Here is a 15273-nt window from a genome sequence, read left to right as displayed (position 1 = left end):
CGCACTGCTTCTTAACACAGCGCGCATCCAACCCGGAAGCCAGCCGCACCAATGTGTCGGAGGAAACACCGTGCACCCGGCAACCTTGGTTAGCGTGCACTGCGCCCGACCCGCCACAGGAGTCGCTGGTGCGCGATGAGTCAAGGATATCCCTACCGGCCAAGCCCTCCCTAACCCGGACGACGCTGGGCCAATTGTGCGTCGCCCCACGGACCTCCCGGTTCGCGGCCGGTTGCTACAGAGCCTGGGCACGAACCCAGAGTCTCTGGTGGCACAGCTGTCCATGCAGTACAGCGTGTGTGGGACATTTTGATAGATTTCATATTTTCATATCCTTTCCAATATTATTGTCACTAAAACATGTTTTATAATATACATATAGTGTATAACAGTTCTAAGTATTCCGTAACAATGTGTACCCACCTGCCAATGTAGTTAGTGCCATGATGGTTAAACTTGACACATCTGTAGCCTTGTAAGTTAATGTTCAGGGCGTATATTTTCTTGCAGTGAGCAAAGTGGACTAACGGAGCCCTCCCAGTGTCGTAGATGTGTTCCAGGGTTCTACTGTGCAGAGCCAGGCCTTAAAGCAGTCACTGGAGCCTGTCTGCCAGGTGAGAGATTAACACTTATTTAGCATTTAAGTATTAGTATTGTATTGAATTGGGGGGGGAGGAGCCCCGCCTGGGACTCAAACCATGTAACCGTTACGCTAAGAGGTCCAAACCTATTGACGAGTTCACTAGGTGTTGGGTTAAGGTCCCAAATTACCCCCTTCCTTCAGAAGAGCGTGTTCCCACGCTTCTCTTTTCCAAGTCCCTCACAGGTACATGCCTCTCTGATGGCCTCATGTGCACCATTACCACTTCTGACACCAAAGTAGCGTTTTTGAAGGGTTGTACCGGCCGGGACACGAACCTGGGTCCAGCAACTGTCAAGCCAACACCTTAACCATCCACACCAAGATGTCCAAACCCATTGACGAGACCGCTATGTGATGGGTTATAGTCGCTACAGTATTATTTTTCCATTTTCAATCTATTATTCCACTTGAAAGGACTTCATAGTGTTGCTGACTGTATCCAATGCTTGATATTGCAACCGTTATTTTATTATGTTATTTTATTGTGTTACTTTTTATCATTTTTGTACTTTAGTTTATTTGGTAAATATTTTCTTAACTATTCTTGAACTGCACTGTTGGTTATGGGCTTGTAAGTAAGTAAGCATTTCACGGTAAGGTCTACATTTGTTATATTCGGCACCTGTGACAAAATAAATAGGTATTAGGTGAATCGAAAGATATGTAAATAAATAAATAATGACAGTGAAAATAACAGTTGCGAGGCTATATACAGATGGTACCGATACAGAGTCAATGTGTGGGGACACAGGTTAGTCGGGCTAACTGAGGTAATATGTGCATGTAGGTATAGTTAAAGTGACTATGCATAGATAATAAACAGAGAGTAGCAGGAGCATAAAATAGGGGGTTGGAGGTGAGGTTGGGGGACACACAATGCAAATAGTCCTGGTGGCCATTTGATTACCTGTTCAGGAGACTTATGGCTTGGGGGTAAAAGCTGTTGAGAAGCCTTTTGGCGCTCCAGTACCACTTGCCATGCGGTTGCAGAGAGAACAGTCTATAATTGGGGAGGCTGGGATCTTTGACAATTTTTATGGCCTTCCTCTGACACCGCCTGGTGTAGAGGTCCTGGATGGCAGGTTAGCCTCTGTAGTGCCTTGTGGTTGGAGGCCGAGCAGTTGCCGTACCAGGCAGTGATGCAACCAGTTGCTCTCAATGTTGCAGCTGTACCTGCAACAGCACATTTTGAGGATCTGAGGACCCATGACAAATCTTTTCAGTCTCCTGAGGGGAATAGGTTTTTTCGTGCCCTCTTCACGACTGTCTTGGTGTGTTTGGACCATTCTAGTTTGTTGGTGATGTGGACACCAAGGAACTTGAAGCTCTCAACCTGCTCCTCTATGAGAATGGGGGTGTTCTCGGTCTTCCTTTTCCTGTAGCCCACAATCATCTCCTTAGTCTTGACTACGTTGAGGGATAAGTTGTTATTTTGGTCTCTGACCTCCCTATAGGCTGTCTCGTCGTTGTCGGTGATCAGGCCTACCACTGTTGTGTCGTCTGAAAACTTAATGATTGTGTTGGAGTTGTGCCTGGCCATGCAGTAGTGGGTGAACAAGGAGTACAGGAGGGGACCGAGCACGCACCCCTGAAGGGCTCCAGTGTTGAGTATCAGCGTGGCATATGTGTTGCTTCCTACCCTCACCACCTGGAGGTGGCCCGTCAGGAAGTCCAGGATCCAGTTGCAGAGGGAGGTGTTTAGTCCCAGGATCCTTAGCTTAGTGATGAGCTTTGAGGGCACTATGGTGTTGAACGCTGAGCTGTAGTCAATGAATAGCATTCTCACGTAGGTGTTGCTTTTGTCCAGGTAGGAAAGGGCAGTGTGGAGTGCAATAGAGATGGCATCATCTGTGGATCTGTTTGAGCGGTATGCAAATTGGAGTGGGTCTAGGGTTTCTGGGATAAGGGTGTTAATGTGAGCCATTACCAGCCTTCAAAGCACTTCATGGCTACAGTCTGTAGTCATTTATGCAGGTTTCCTTAGTGCTCTTGGGCACAGGGACTATGGTTTTCTGCATGTGTTAAGGAAGTTTTCAATTGAAGTGTTACCATATATTTGTAGGTTTCTACTGTTTGGAAGGGTCCCAGAGTGCTGCCCCGATGTCAGGTGTATTTGGAGGTGTTTGCAACCCAGGCCACTACTGTGAGAGTGGGACAAGTGTGCCTGCATCCTGCCCTGCTGGCACTCATCACAATAACACCGGAGGGAAGAAGAGAGATGACTGCAAGCCATGTCCTGATGGTAACTTAATGATCTTCAGAGAGATGTGAGCTGATGACATTTTAAAAATTGTACGGATGCCCCATCACTCTACTACTACGATTAGTTTGTCTTGGCTGTTTAAGAAATCTGTATCTCCTGGCTCATAGACTACTTTCAGGATAAGGAACCATCTAACATTCAGTTGTAAAATACTGAACTTGTCCTTTTTGATCAGCAAATAATGACATTCGGATGTAAAGATTTCTCTGTGAAACGTCCATACATTGTATCTCATTGTATCTCAAACCAAACTGCATACAGTATTTGATGTTGTTTGTGACATTGTAGGTTGGTTCCAGGACTTGGAGGGCCAAAGGGAGTGTAAGCCCTGTCCCCCTGGCTCTCACTGCCTGACCACCAACACAACTGGCAGCACCAGTGGCCCCATCACCCCTCTGCCCTGCCCAGCTGGCTATGTCTGCCCCAGAGAGAGCTCCTTCAGCCAACCCTACCCCTGCCCCAAAGGCACCTACAGCCCTACTCTGGGTCTCACATCCCTTGGTGAGAAATAATATACTATAGTTAGGGACAGGAGTTTTTCCAGACCAAACAAGGTAGATGGTTTATGTATGGTCAGGAGTTTTTCATCACAGCCAACAGCTGACCAGGAAAGACTCTTAGCCCTAGCTTTATCTCTAACAAGCGCCCAAAGGGCCCAGAGGTTTTCTTGGTCAGATAATGCAGCAACAAGGACAAAACTCCTGGCCGTACATGTATTATCTACCTTATTTGAAATGGTAATCAGCAATAACCCTTTGTATTAATGGTGTTTTGAATTATAAAAAAAAAAAATTACAATAAAATTGCATTTTGTTGTGTCAGAGTTAATGCACACGTTTGTTCCACTGCGGTTACAGGGGAGTGCTTGGTTTGTCCGGCGGGCCAGTTCTGTGGATCAGAGGGTCTGGTTGAGCCCACTGGACCCTGTGCTCCTGGGTTCCTCTGTGTTACCAGGGCCACAGTGCCCAACCCCACCGACAACAGGACAGGGTCAACCTGCCCCCCCGGATCATACTGCCAACTAGGATTCAGAGCAGGTACAGTACAGAGGAATTGTCTCTACACTCTGAGGGCCCATACTCAGACTTGAGGTAAGTAGACTTAACATGGACTTCAGTCAATAAAACATGGACTTACAGTAAGTCAACAAAAATTGGACCTAAGTCCATGGTAAAGTCAACTTAGCTCAAGTCTGAGTAGAACCCATAGGGCATTTGTCTTAAGATGTTTGTTACCTGCTATGTGTAAATTTTTTATATGTACGCTACCGTTCAAAAGTTTGGGGTCACATAGAAATGTACTTGTTTTTGAAAGAAAAGCATTTTTTTGTCCATTAAAATAACATTAAATTGATCATAAATACAGTGTAGACATTGTTAATGTTGTAAATGACTATTGTAGCTGGAAACGGCAGATATTTTGATGGAATATCTACGTAGGCCTCAACTGGCATGTTCTTTAAATAGTACCCGCAAAACACCAGTCTCAACGTCAACAGTGAAGAGGCGACTCTGGGATGCTGGCCTTCTAGGCAGTTAAGATGGGCAAAAGAACACAGACACTGGACAGAGATATGGCTTTTTCTTTGCAACTCTGCCTAGAAGGCCAGCATCCCAGAGTCGCCTCTTCCCTGTTGACGTTGAGACTGGTGTTTTGCAGGTACTGATTAATGAAGCTGCCAGTTGAGGACTTGTGAGGCATCTGTTTCTCAAACTAGACACTCTAATGTACTTGTCCTCTTGCTCAGTTGTGCACCAGGGCCTCCCACTTCTCTTTCTATTCTGGTTAGAGCCAATTTGTGCTGTTCTGTGAAGGGAGTAGTACATAGCGTTGTACGAGATCTTCAGTTTCTTGGCATTTTTCGCATGGAATAGCCTTCATTTCTCAGAACAAGAATAGACTGACGAGTTTCAGAAGAAAGTTGTTTGTTCTTGCCATTTTGAGCCTGTAATCGAACCCACAAATGCTGATGCTCCAGATAGTCAACTAGTCTAAAGAAGGCCAGTTTTATTGCTTCTTTAATCAGGACAACAGTTTTCAGCTGTGCAAACATAATTGCAAAAGGGTTTTCTAAGAATCAATTAGCCTTTTATAAACTTGGATTAGCTAACACAACGTGCCATTGGAACACATGAGTGATGGTTGCTGATAATGGGCCTCTGTACGCCTATGTAGATATTCCATAAAACATCTGTCGTTTCCAGCAACAATAGTCATGTACAACGTTAACAATGTCTACACAGCCTCCCGGGTGGTGCAGGGGTTAAGGGCGCTGTACTGCAGCGCCAGCTGTTAGGGAGGGCTTGGCCGGTAGGGATATCCTTGTTTCATCGCGCACCAGCGACTCCTGTGGCGGGCCGGGTGCAGTGTGCGCTAACCAAGGTTGCCAGGTGCACGGTGTTTCCTCCGACACATTGGTGCAGCTGGCTTCCAGGTTGGATGCTCGCTGTGTTAAGAAGCAGTGCGGCTTGGTTGGGTTGTGTATCAGAGGACACATGACTTTCAACCTTCGTCTCTCCCGAGCCCGTACGGGAGTTGTAGCGATGAGACAAGATAGTAGCTATTAAAAACAATTGGATACCATGAAATTGGGGAGAAAAAGGGGTAAAAAAAATAATTAATAAAAAAAACAATGTCTACACTGTATTTCTGATCAATTTGATGTTATTTTAATGGACAAAAAATGTGACCCCAAACTTTTGAACGGTAGTGTTAGTTGGCGAGCAGAGGTTCTAATTTTTCTATGATTTAAAATTAAGTCAGTTTGTTTGAATGAATACCAACGAATCAAACTAGTAACTCATAGGTTATCATTGCGCAATTATCAATTTACCAAATAAAAAATAAAAAACGAGTCATGTCTGTATTGCTTAAACAATGTTCAACCTCGTGTTAATGGTGGGAAACCCTTGTAGGTGCTTGTGCCCCTGGGTTCTTCTGTGACTGGGGCTCCAGTAGTCCTGAGGAGGCCCTCTGTCCAGCAGGCTACTTCTGTCCAGGAGGAACTAGAACCCCCCTGGCCTGTCCTGCAGGGACACACAGCTCAGTGACAGGCAACAGCCACCAGAACAACTGTACAACATGTCCTGATGGCTACTACTGTCAGGGTGGGTGAGATGGTTGGGTTTCAACTTCAAACAGAATTATCAGTGTCATTTTAAAACCTTAAGATCAGTCATTAGTTTAACATTTAATTATATCTGATGATGTATTTCATGTCAGTGAAATTATTTTGACAATAAATATATTCCCTAATTCCTATCAATTGTGGTATTTCCACCAGTTTGAGGTCATGTCATTTCAGTTGAATTCCTATATCTTGCGTTGGAAATAGAATTTTGGTTCAAATTGACGCCAACTCTGTGGTAGAATTCACCAACCCTTCCACTTCATACATTAGCAGGATTATGTGTAATGTTTCTCATGTCATGTGTGGAGCAGGAGAAGGGGTGGTCTATCCAGTGGTCTGTCCTCTTGGTCACTACTGCCCTCCTGGGTTGGCCGTGGGTGTGAAGTTCCCCTGTCCCCCTGGCACAGTGCAGAGCAAGCCTGGAGCCTCCAGCCTGGACCACTGTCTACCATGCCCTGCAGGTGAACCTTACACAGATCTATACATTACCACAGACTAGGGTTTCAACATTCCGGGTAAAACATATCTTTCACGTTTCAAATGACATCATCCTTTTCCCTATCCAGTGCACTCCTTTTTGACCAGAGCCAAAGTAGTGCGCTATATGGGGGAATAGGGTGTCATTTAAAACGTACTCTCGTATGTCCACAGGGATGTTCTGTGCCCTCCCTGGGCTCTCCCAGACAACGGGGCCTTGCCAGGCAGGATACCACTGTCCCCCAGGTGCCATCACACCCAATGCTACTGAATACGAGGTACCGTTGTAGTAATATTGAATGAGGAGGCACAAACAACAGTGGTCCCTTTTTGATATGTTGACTCTTTCTGTGCGTGCCATACCCAAGTACCCTACAAGGGACATTTTACCACACTGTGATGGGGAGTTGATCAAAAATCAAACGGTATACAAGGAATTCATGTTTCTTTGTTGTGTTGTTTTCCAGCAGAATTCTACCAGTAATAATCTGTGCCCCCCTGGCCACTACTGTCCAGCTGGCACTGGCTACCCTCTTCCATGCCCACTGGGCTCTCTCTCCAGCTCCCTGGGACTGAGGGGCGTAGAGGAGTGCCAGCCTTGCCCCCTTGGGCACTTCTGTGACAGGCCTGCGCTGACCGCGGATGCCGCTCCGTGTAGCGCTGGGTAACAGAAAAACATGCTGCTCGTCTCCTAATGAGGAGCCCTCAGCTAATGCCTGAGCATAATGCAACTAAAACGGATACAATTTATGTAGTTAATCTGGCAGTTTATCTCTCTATCTCAACTGACCTGGAAACAGAGGAAAGGAAATGACTCAGAAAATGCAGTTGTTATGCTCACTGAATTTATGTTCCTCTTGTGCTCATTGCTGTTAGAGAAATGAATAAAACAGACTCAAATCAAGAGATACAGATTGAGATAAGCATTTCCTGGCCATCTATTCTATATATCTACACTACAGTTTGTGGTTGACTCTTTATCTCCTTATCTAGGTATGTGTGTCTAGGGGGTAGCTCCAGTGCCCACCCCTCGGATGGTCTCCATGGTTACCTGTGCCCCACAGGGCATCGCTGTCCTGTTGGCACAGCTTCAGCGGTACCCTGTGAGCCTGGCACCTACAGTCCTGCTCCTGGTGCCGCCCACTGCCTCACCTGCCCTAATGGCACCATGTGTCCCTCCTCTGCCACCCAAGAGCCCTCTCTCTGCCCTGCTGGTGATTATAACAAATAAAATCATAATATTATAGAATGTAATATCACTATTACTTCTCAAATTAAATGTAGAAATTGCATCTTAATGTGAAGTAATGCATTTCAATACATTTGAATAGAATTCACATCATATACAACAAGCTTCATTGCCAGTGATTCACTAGTATGCTGTAAGTGAATGCACTTATTCACAGCAGCCGTTTTCCGCTTCTCTCCTTTTCCCACCCAGGTCACTTCTGTCCTGCCCGGTGTGTGTTACCCCTGCCCTGTCCTGTTGGGACCCTCAGTGAACAGACAGGAGCCCCCTCGCCCTCTGCATGCAGGCCCTGCCCCTCTGGGCTCTACTGCAGCTTGCCCGGCTCCTCACTACCACAAGGTCTAGTCAGAGAATAGAAAAGCAAAGAATAGATCTGTAGTAACAGTACTATACTCTTAGAAAAAAAGATGCTATCTAGAACCTAAAAGGGTTCTTCGGCTTTCTCCATAGGAGAACCCTTTGAATAACTATTTTTGGTTCCAGAACCCTTTCCACATAGTGTTCTACATGGAACCCGAAAGGGTTCTGGCTGTAACCAAAAAGGATTCTATCTGGAACCAAAAAGGGTTCTCTATGGGGACAGCTGAAGAACCGTTTTGGAACCCTTTTTTGTAAGCGTGTATATACTGTGCAGAGTTGGTGAACCCTTTGGCACTGTAATTCCATACAGATACAGTTGACAATTAATAATGTTGGTAATGTTTTTTTGTTGTTGAATAATTGGGGTCACTACATGACCAAAAGTATGTGGACACCTGCTCGTCGAACATCCATATTAAATATTAATTTCTTGCACTGATGACCATTGACTAGATGTTATGCAACGAACCAAGCAGGAGAAGCAGGTTGGATAGAGTATAGAAGCAAACAGGCTGGTGTGATTCTGTGTTTGGTTGTTGTAACCAGGCCAGTGCCAGCAGGGCTACTTCTGCCAGCGTGGAGCACATAGTCCAGCTCCCCAGAGCTCAGCCACCTTTCCCAGGAACGGGCCCTGTCCTGTGGGCCACTATTGCCTTTCTGGGACCCTCTCCCCACTGCCGTGTCCTGCAGGCAGCATCCGAAACCACACCGGTACTTAGATATACATCAGCGTGATAAGGATTCTTGCTGGGATTCAAGCCAACACAGATTAACGACCTGTCTACTGCGATGGACTTTTAAAGGTGATCTATGCTTGAGCTGACATCCACGGTGACCCAATCTCAGAACATCTGGGAATTGCCTTTAAAGGTCTATCACAGTGAGCAGGTTGTTCATTTGCGTTGATTTGAATCCTGGCCTTACTTAGTGCTGTTTTTTTGTTGTATTTTGTACAGTCGACTCCTGATAACTGCATATTGGTTCAGTGTAAACTACAAATTGCCCTTTAAAACCAGATACACCTTTTTTTTTTTGCTGATATCGGCATGTTGCGCTTTACTGCTAAATGGCATGCATTTATCAGGAGTCAACAGTGATCTGAATACTTACTGGCTCATGGCGGCACATTGCCTTGATTCAAAGATGTGATCTGAATAATGCTAAACGAATGTAAGAGTCTGAATGTCCTTTGTTACTGTTATCCAACAGGTGGGTTATCCTTAGACAGCTGCTCCCCTTGTCCCCATGGACACTACTGTTCCATTGAGGGCCTGGCCTCCCCCAGTGGCCTGTGTGCTGCTGGCTTCTACTGCCCGTTTGACTTCTCCTCCACCACGCCCTATGCTTTCCTCTGCCCTAAGGTGAGCCTTGTCCTGCTTGCCTCACTCCTGTCCATCTGGACTACGGTAGAACCTCAAAGATTTGAACCTCACAATGTGCGGACTGACTGGTCAAAGGAATGGTCAATATCAAACCCGGGACATGTATTCAATATTTTCTATTGTGGTTGATGTGATTTTTGACATTGCAGTGTTCTGAATGACCACCATTCCCGACGTGTTTGTATCTTTGAGGTCCTGTAGTAATGAATAATAATGGTAATTGAGTACTTATTTATTACTTTTCAAAGGGATCAAATCACTATTTTTATTATTATTATAATGTGTAACTTTTTTTGACAGTTCTAGAAACAGGGGTAGATAGATGAGGAGGAGACAGTAAGAGTGATGTACGCAGGGATCAAACCCCAGTCTCTGGGGTCGATTGTGCTGCCACTCAACCACATCCTCTGCACCAAATCACTTTGACAAACTCAGCTCATCCATGTACAACACCCAGCAGAGAGAGTCCCAAATTGCTCCCTAATTCTCCATTTGGCCTAACCGTTCAATGTTTATGAATCTGTAAGGAACAATATGATGATTCGCTGATTAAAACCCAATCAAAATAAACCGAGTGTGCAAAACATTGGGAACTTCCCCCTTTTGCCCTTAGAACAGCCTCAATTCGTCAGGGCATGGACTCTACAAGTTTTTCGAAAGCACTGCACAGGGATGCTGGCCAATGTTGACTCCAATGCTTCCCACAGTTGTGTCAAGTTGGCTGGATGTCATTTGGGTGGTGGACCATTCTTGACACACACAAGAAACCGATGAGCGCGGAAAAACCCAGCAGCATTGCAGTTCTTGACACACTCATACCGGTGTGTCTGGCACCTACTACCATACCCCATTCAAAGGAACTTAAATCTTGTGTCTTGCCCATTCACCCTCTGAATGGCACACATCCACAATGAATGTCTCAATTATCACAAGGCTTAAAAATCCTTCTTTAACCTGTCTCCTCCCCTTCATCTACGCTAATTTCACTGGATTTAACAAGTGACATCAATAAGGAATCATAGCTTTCACCTGGATTCACCTGGTCAGTCTATGTCATGGAAAGAGCCGGTGTCCCTAATGTTTTATACACTCAGTATATGTTGACGTATACCGTTTTTTGTGGTGACTTTCAATTTCAATAATTTGCAAGAGGAGCAGCATGACAACAACGTGATTTGAAGGTATGACTATGTGAGACTATACCTTTCCAGACACTTCAGATCTGCAAACACTAAAGGGTTAGGGCCAAGAGACTAGCTCTGAGACTACTGAAATGTCTCCCTACCCAGGGTCACTACTGTCCAGAGGGCTCTCCCCTGGCCCTGCCCTGTCCTACAGGAGAGTACCAGCCCAACCCAGGCTCTGACTCCTGCATCCCATGCCGCCCAGGCTTCTACTGTGAGGAGGCCATTGTTGGAGAGCCCTGGCCCTGCCCCCCTCACTCCTTCTGCCCTGCAGGTACACATACATTGGTTAAATGTTGGGCCAGGTGTTTTTCCTGACTATATGACCGTACCAGGAAACACTCTGGGACCTAGATATGAACCCAAGGACTCTTAATTGACTTTGTCAAGGGTTCATTATTACAATGGTTCAGTTTTTCCTGGTCAGGTCACAGGATCAGGAGAGACTCGAAGCATTAGTTATACACACCAATATTAAGTTAATATAGACTCACCTGGCCCATATCTACGAGAATCCAAATACGAAACGTGATTACCATGCAACAAGCATTACTAGGAATTGATCTAGGTGTGTAGGCCTACACGGAACCTCAACATCAACTGCAAAAAATGCAACCTTATCATACTGTTTTTACCTTTGTCTTTACCAGCCACCATGGTTCCCCAGCCGTGCCCCAACGGTACGTTCACCCCTTCTGACCAGGGGGGGTTACAGGAAGAGCGGGAGTGTCTGCCCTGCCTCCCAGGGAGGTTCTGCAGGTACGATAACAGAACACTTTCTTCTCATTAACACTCTACAGTTACTCACTAAACTCTCAGCTACGTACCAAATAAGAAAGGACCTCAAGCATGTGCAGTTCGGTGATTATGTTTCAAGAGAGGGTGTTACTGTAATTTAATTATGCCAATGTGTTTTCATTAATTGAAAACCCTTAATCTATTTTATGAGAATTTGTAAGATTCTTGTTTGCAAGATAGACGGAGAACAGTCTTTTCAATAATAGGTAACAGAACTTATTCTCGGAGCGCGCTGCCACTTCACCACGAGCAACAGTTGATATACAAAACATAACGTAATTTCATTGCTTAACAGAAACCCCTCCTCTCGACAGGGACAAAGTGAGGTGAAAAGTTCATTCTAACTTACTAACACACTCCCAGGTAACTTTTGACCCCTCAACATTATCGATCACCACTTAGCTGACAGTTCTAATTAACAGAAAACCTAGGAATGCACTCACTGTCTTATCTAAAAAACCCAGAGCTCAGTTTCGTTGGTTCAACCCAGTCTACTTCTTTCTTCCTAGTTGGAATGGTGTTCATTAACTTTAATTACCTCTTGTCTGTGTCACACAATCCCATTTTATGAACTCATATTGTTAATCAGATATGATAAAACAGAGTATACGTTTACTTAGTTACAGTTCTATTTGAAATGGGGATATTGTTTATTCATTTATTCATAATAATTCTAACAGAGGGCCAATTATTAACATCTTTGAAATTGCTTATTTTGTGTACTGTGTGAATGTGGCCATTGCAATGCCGTTATATTGCACTTCTGCCCCACTGGCTATCAGCAGAATACTCATTTTGTGGTGTTTATAAAGGTCTTTTACTATTATAAAAAAAACATAGCATTTTCACTAGGTTATGTAGGCTATATGTAAAAAAACAAAACACCACAGTTCAAGAGTTAAATCACAAAGAAATCCATTATCATTTTGTTTTGGAAGGTCTCAAGAAACATTATGGAAATAAGAAAATGTACTTAAAAAGAACTAAATAGCATATTTTAAGTTGTATTATGTTACTAGTCTTTGCTTAGTAGCCTGAGCAATGTTGCCACGAATGCTTACGTGCTGAACGCATGGACAGCGCGGTTGCTCTTGGAAATATGTATATTTTCACATAGAGCTGAATTTTAAGTTATTTGACTGTGTCTGGGAAAGGGGACCTTCATGTACAAGTAATGAACTGCATGTTTGACGGCAGACGCAAAGCAAATTTTCTCCGGAGGGATGCATTTGGGCTCCCGAGTGGCGCAGCGGTCTAAGGCACTGTGTCTCAATGCTAGAGGCGTTACTACAGACACCCTGGTTCAAATCCAGGCTGTATCACAACCGGCTCTGATTGGGAGTCCCATAGGGCGGCGCACAATTGGCCCAGCGTCATCTGGGTTTGGCTGGTGTAGGCCGTCATTGTAAATAAGAATTGGTTCTTCACTGACTGCCTAGTTAAATCTTTTTTTTTTAAATGCACTTCTTTCAAAGTCATAGGTAAGGTTGTGGTAAGATCCTCTGTGCCTGTATACACAAAGCGTCTCAGAGTAGGAGTGCTGATCTAGGATCAGTTTTGCTTTTTAGATCAAAATTAATATGATTATATGGACAGATCCTAGATCAGAATTGCTACTCTGAGATGTTTTGTGGATACGGGCCCTGGTCATTAATAATGTACTGTAACTATTCTAACTGTAGGGCTGGTAAGATCAAGGGCCATTGTGCAGCAGGGTATCTGTGTACGTCTGGCAGCTCTGAGTTCACGCCACAGGGGCCTCACTCCAACTGGAGCCAGTGTGAATGGGGGATGCAGTGTGCCGGCCCCTGTCCAGCAGGTGGGTCACTTATGAGTTGTTCAAAAACAGGACAACATACAATGATTTATTTCAAAGTCCAAGATTACAAGGGGGTCATTTATTGGCCGTCTATTGGATATGAGAGATTTTGGCTGACGATTTTGGAGTTCCTGTGTTTGATGTTTTGTTGTTACAGTACTTGCTCATACAGGTCTGAGTGTCGATTTTCATGTGTAATGATTGGGAGTCTTTGTTGTCTCAGGATTCTACTGCCCAGAAGGTTCAGAGAAGCCTGAAGTCTGCCCTGATAACACTATCAGAGTTTTACCTGGAGCAGCCAATATCCATGATTGTCTGTCTTGTCCACCACAGCACTGGTGCAAAAAAGGTAATTATAACACCTAATAATAATGATGCCTTATGATGCTTACTCTTTCTTCCCATTTTAATCAAAACATTGGAGTTCAAAGACATGTTGTACTATGAGACACCAGACCTAGGTTAAAATAATATTTGAGATCTTTCAACTACTTTTGGGACATTTATATTGGTTCCATTGCAACAGACAGCTCAATCTAGCACAGTTAAATCATTTTAAATGACTTCAAATAGCATTTGAAGCCACGTCTGCGAGGCACCCTTAGTGTTTTATCCACGAACCAGACATTTTTAGAATTCCATTGAACTCTTCTACAGGTGACCCTGTCCTGCACCTGTGTCCTGCTGGTCACTACTGTGATGGGGTGGTTGGTAGTCACTACGAGGGAGGGACTGAACCCAGGGAATGTCCGTTATTTACCTACAGATCCGCCCCCGGGGCAGCCAGCAAGGGGGACTGCCACCCCTGTCCTCCTGGATTCTACTGTAACTCTACAGGTCAGACTGAAACACCTTAGACTGCAATATCTTACAATACCATTACTGTAGCATTGGGGCGACAGGAAGCCTAGAGGTTAGAAAAGCGGGCTAGCAACCGAGGGTTGCCGGTTGGACAGGGAAACAATGTCTGACAAATAAAACATTTCTGTCAGGGGAAAAAATGTGTCAGGGAAAATGTCTGACATCTGGCCCTACATGCCATCTCCTACCGTTTTGCCCTTGAGCAAGCCACTGAAACCCTAAGCTGCTCAACGGGCTCCATAGCGTGTCTGCCCTGCTCCAACCTCTCCGACTTCTGCATGTGTCTTTTGGAGGGGTTGGAGTAAAGTAGAAGGCAAGTTTCTGTTAGACACAATAATACACTCTTTTTTTTCATTGATTCTAAAGTCCCTCCCTACCCCCCCGGGAAAGACAACATTCCTTTAAGTCTTGAAATAGTAGAGCAGTGGTCGGTAATGAGCCATAATAAGGGGAATTTAAAACACATTTTCCTGGGGCGACACAAATGAGTACCCTGTGGATTTACACATAACTAAAGTTCATTTACTTTCCCTGACAAACCGCACACCATTAGAACTACAATTATCTTCCAACCCCATTGATTTACATTTGAATAAAGCTGTAGTGTAATCATTAGGCTCAAATCACCAGCGGACTTTTAGTGTTTGCTCTCCCTGGGTTCTTTTTTCAGGTTTTACAGATTACTCTGGCTACCCCTGTCCCCCGGGCTACTGGTGCAGTGGCACTGGTCTACCTATACTCTGCCCTGCGGGTACCATGAGGCCCCTTCCAGGGGCGGCAGCTGCCAGTCAGTGTGAGCCGTGTGCGGGGGGCACCTACTGCCCAGACCCCATGTCCACAGGGCAGCCCAACATTGCTGGAATCTCCTGTAGAGCCTCGTTCCAGTGTCCCCCTGGTAGGTGATGATTTATGTCTTAGGGCCAGGAGTTTTTCCTGACCATGTGCGACTTGACTTGGGAAAACTCCAGGCCCTAGTTAAGTGTTTTTTTTTGCTGACCAAACAACCGTACAAAAGGAAACGCCAGGCCCTAGTAAGTATGAGGGCTCAGAGTTTTTCCTGATCTAGTAGTGTGTGTGTGTGTGTGTGTGTGTGTGTGTGTGTGTGCG

The 15273-nt window shown here is 44.9% G+C and overlaps 1 protein-coding gene across 1 annotated transcript in view; it reads left to right on the top strand.

Moving 5' to 3' along the window:
* The window catches only part of LOC139386436 (multiple epidermal growth factor-like domains protein 6), a 34807-nt gene extending 19738 nt beyond the window's left edge, over window positions 1-15069 (top strand). The window contains exons 26-43 of the mRNA XM_071132025.1: window positions 511-614; window positions 2706-2885; window positions 3195-3407; window positions 3764-3943; window positions 5822-6013; window positions 6348-6497; window positions 6688-6791; window positions 6984-7177; window positions 7507-7727; window positions 7955-8101; window positions 8669-8833; window positions 9332-9483; window positions 10794-10962; window positions 11339-11447; window positions 13169-13305; window positions 13529-13654; window positions 13963-14142; window positions 14837-15069. Of these exons, the coding sequence (XP_070988126.1) occupies window positions 511-614; window positions 2706-2885; window positions 3195-3407; window positions 3764-3943; window positions 5822-6013; window positions 6348-6497; window positions 6688-6791; window positions 6984-7177; window positions 7507-7727; window positions 7955-8101; window positions 8669-8833; window positions 9332-9483; window positions 10794-10962; window positions 11339-11447; window positions 13169-13305; window positions 13529-13654; window positions 13963-14142; window positions 14837-15069 (2956 nt within the window). The remainder of the gene's footprint in view (window positions 1-510; window positions 615-2705; window positions 2886-3194; window positions 3408-3763; window positions 3944-5821; window positions 6014-6347; window positions 6498-6687; window positions 6792-6983; window positions 7178-7506; window positions 7728-7954; window positions 8102-8668; window positions 8834-9331; window positions 9484-10793; window positions 10963-11338; window positions 11448-13168; window positions 13306-13528; window positions 13655-13962; window positions 14143-14836) is intronic.
* Window positions 15070-15273: the final 204 nt, after the last annotated feature.

Source organism: Oncorhynchus clarkii, chromosome 27 (genome assembly GCF_045791955.1).
Source record: "Oncorhynchus clarkii lewisi isolate Uvic-CL-2024 chromosome 27, UVic_Ocla_1.0, whole genome shotgun sequence".
Classification (NCBI taxonomy): domain Eukaryota; kingdom Metazoa; phylum Chordata; class Actinopteri; order Salmoniformes; family Salmonidae; genus Oncorhynchus; species Oncorhynchus clarkii.
The sequence above is the reverse complement of the archived record's forward strand: the minus strand, read 5'-3'. Positions and strand labels throughout refer to the sequence as shown.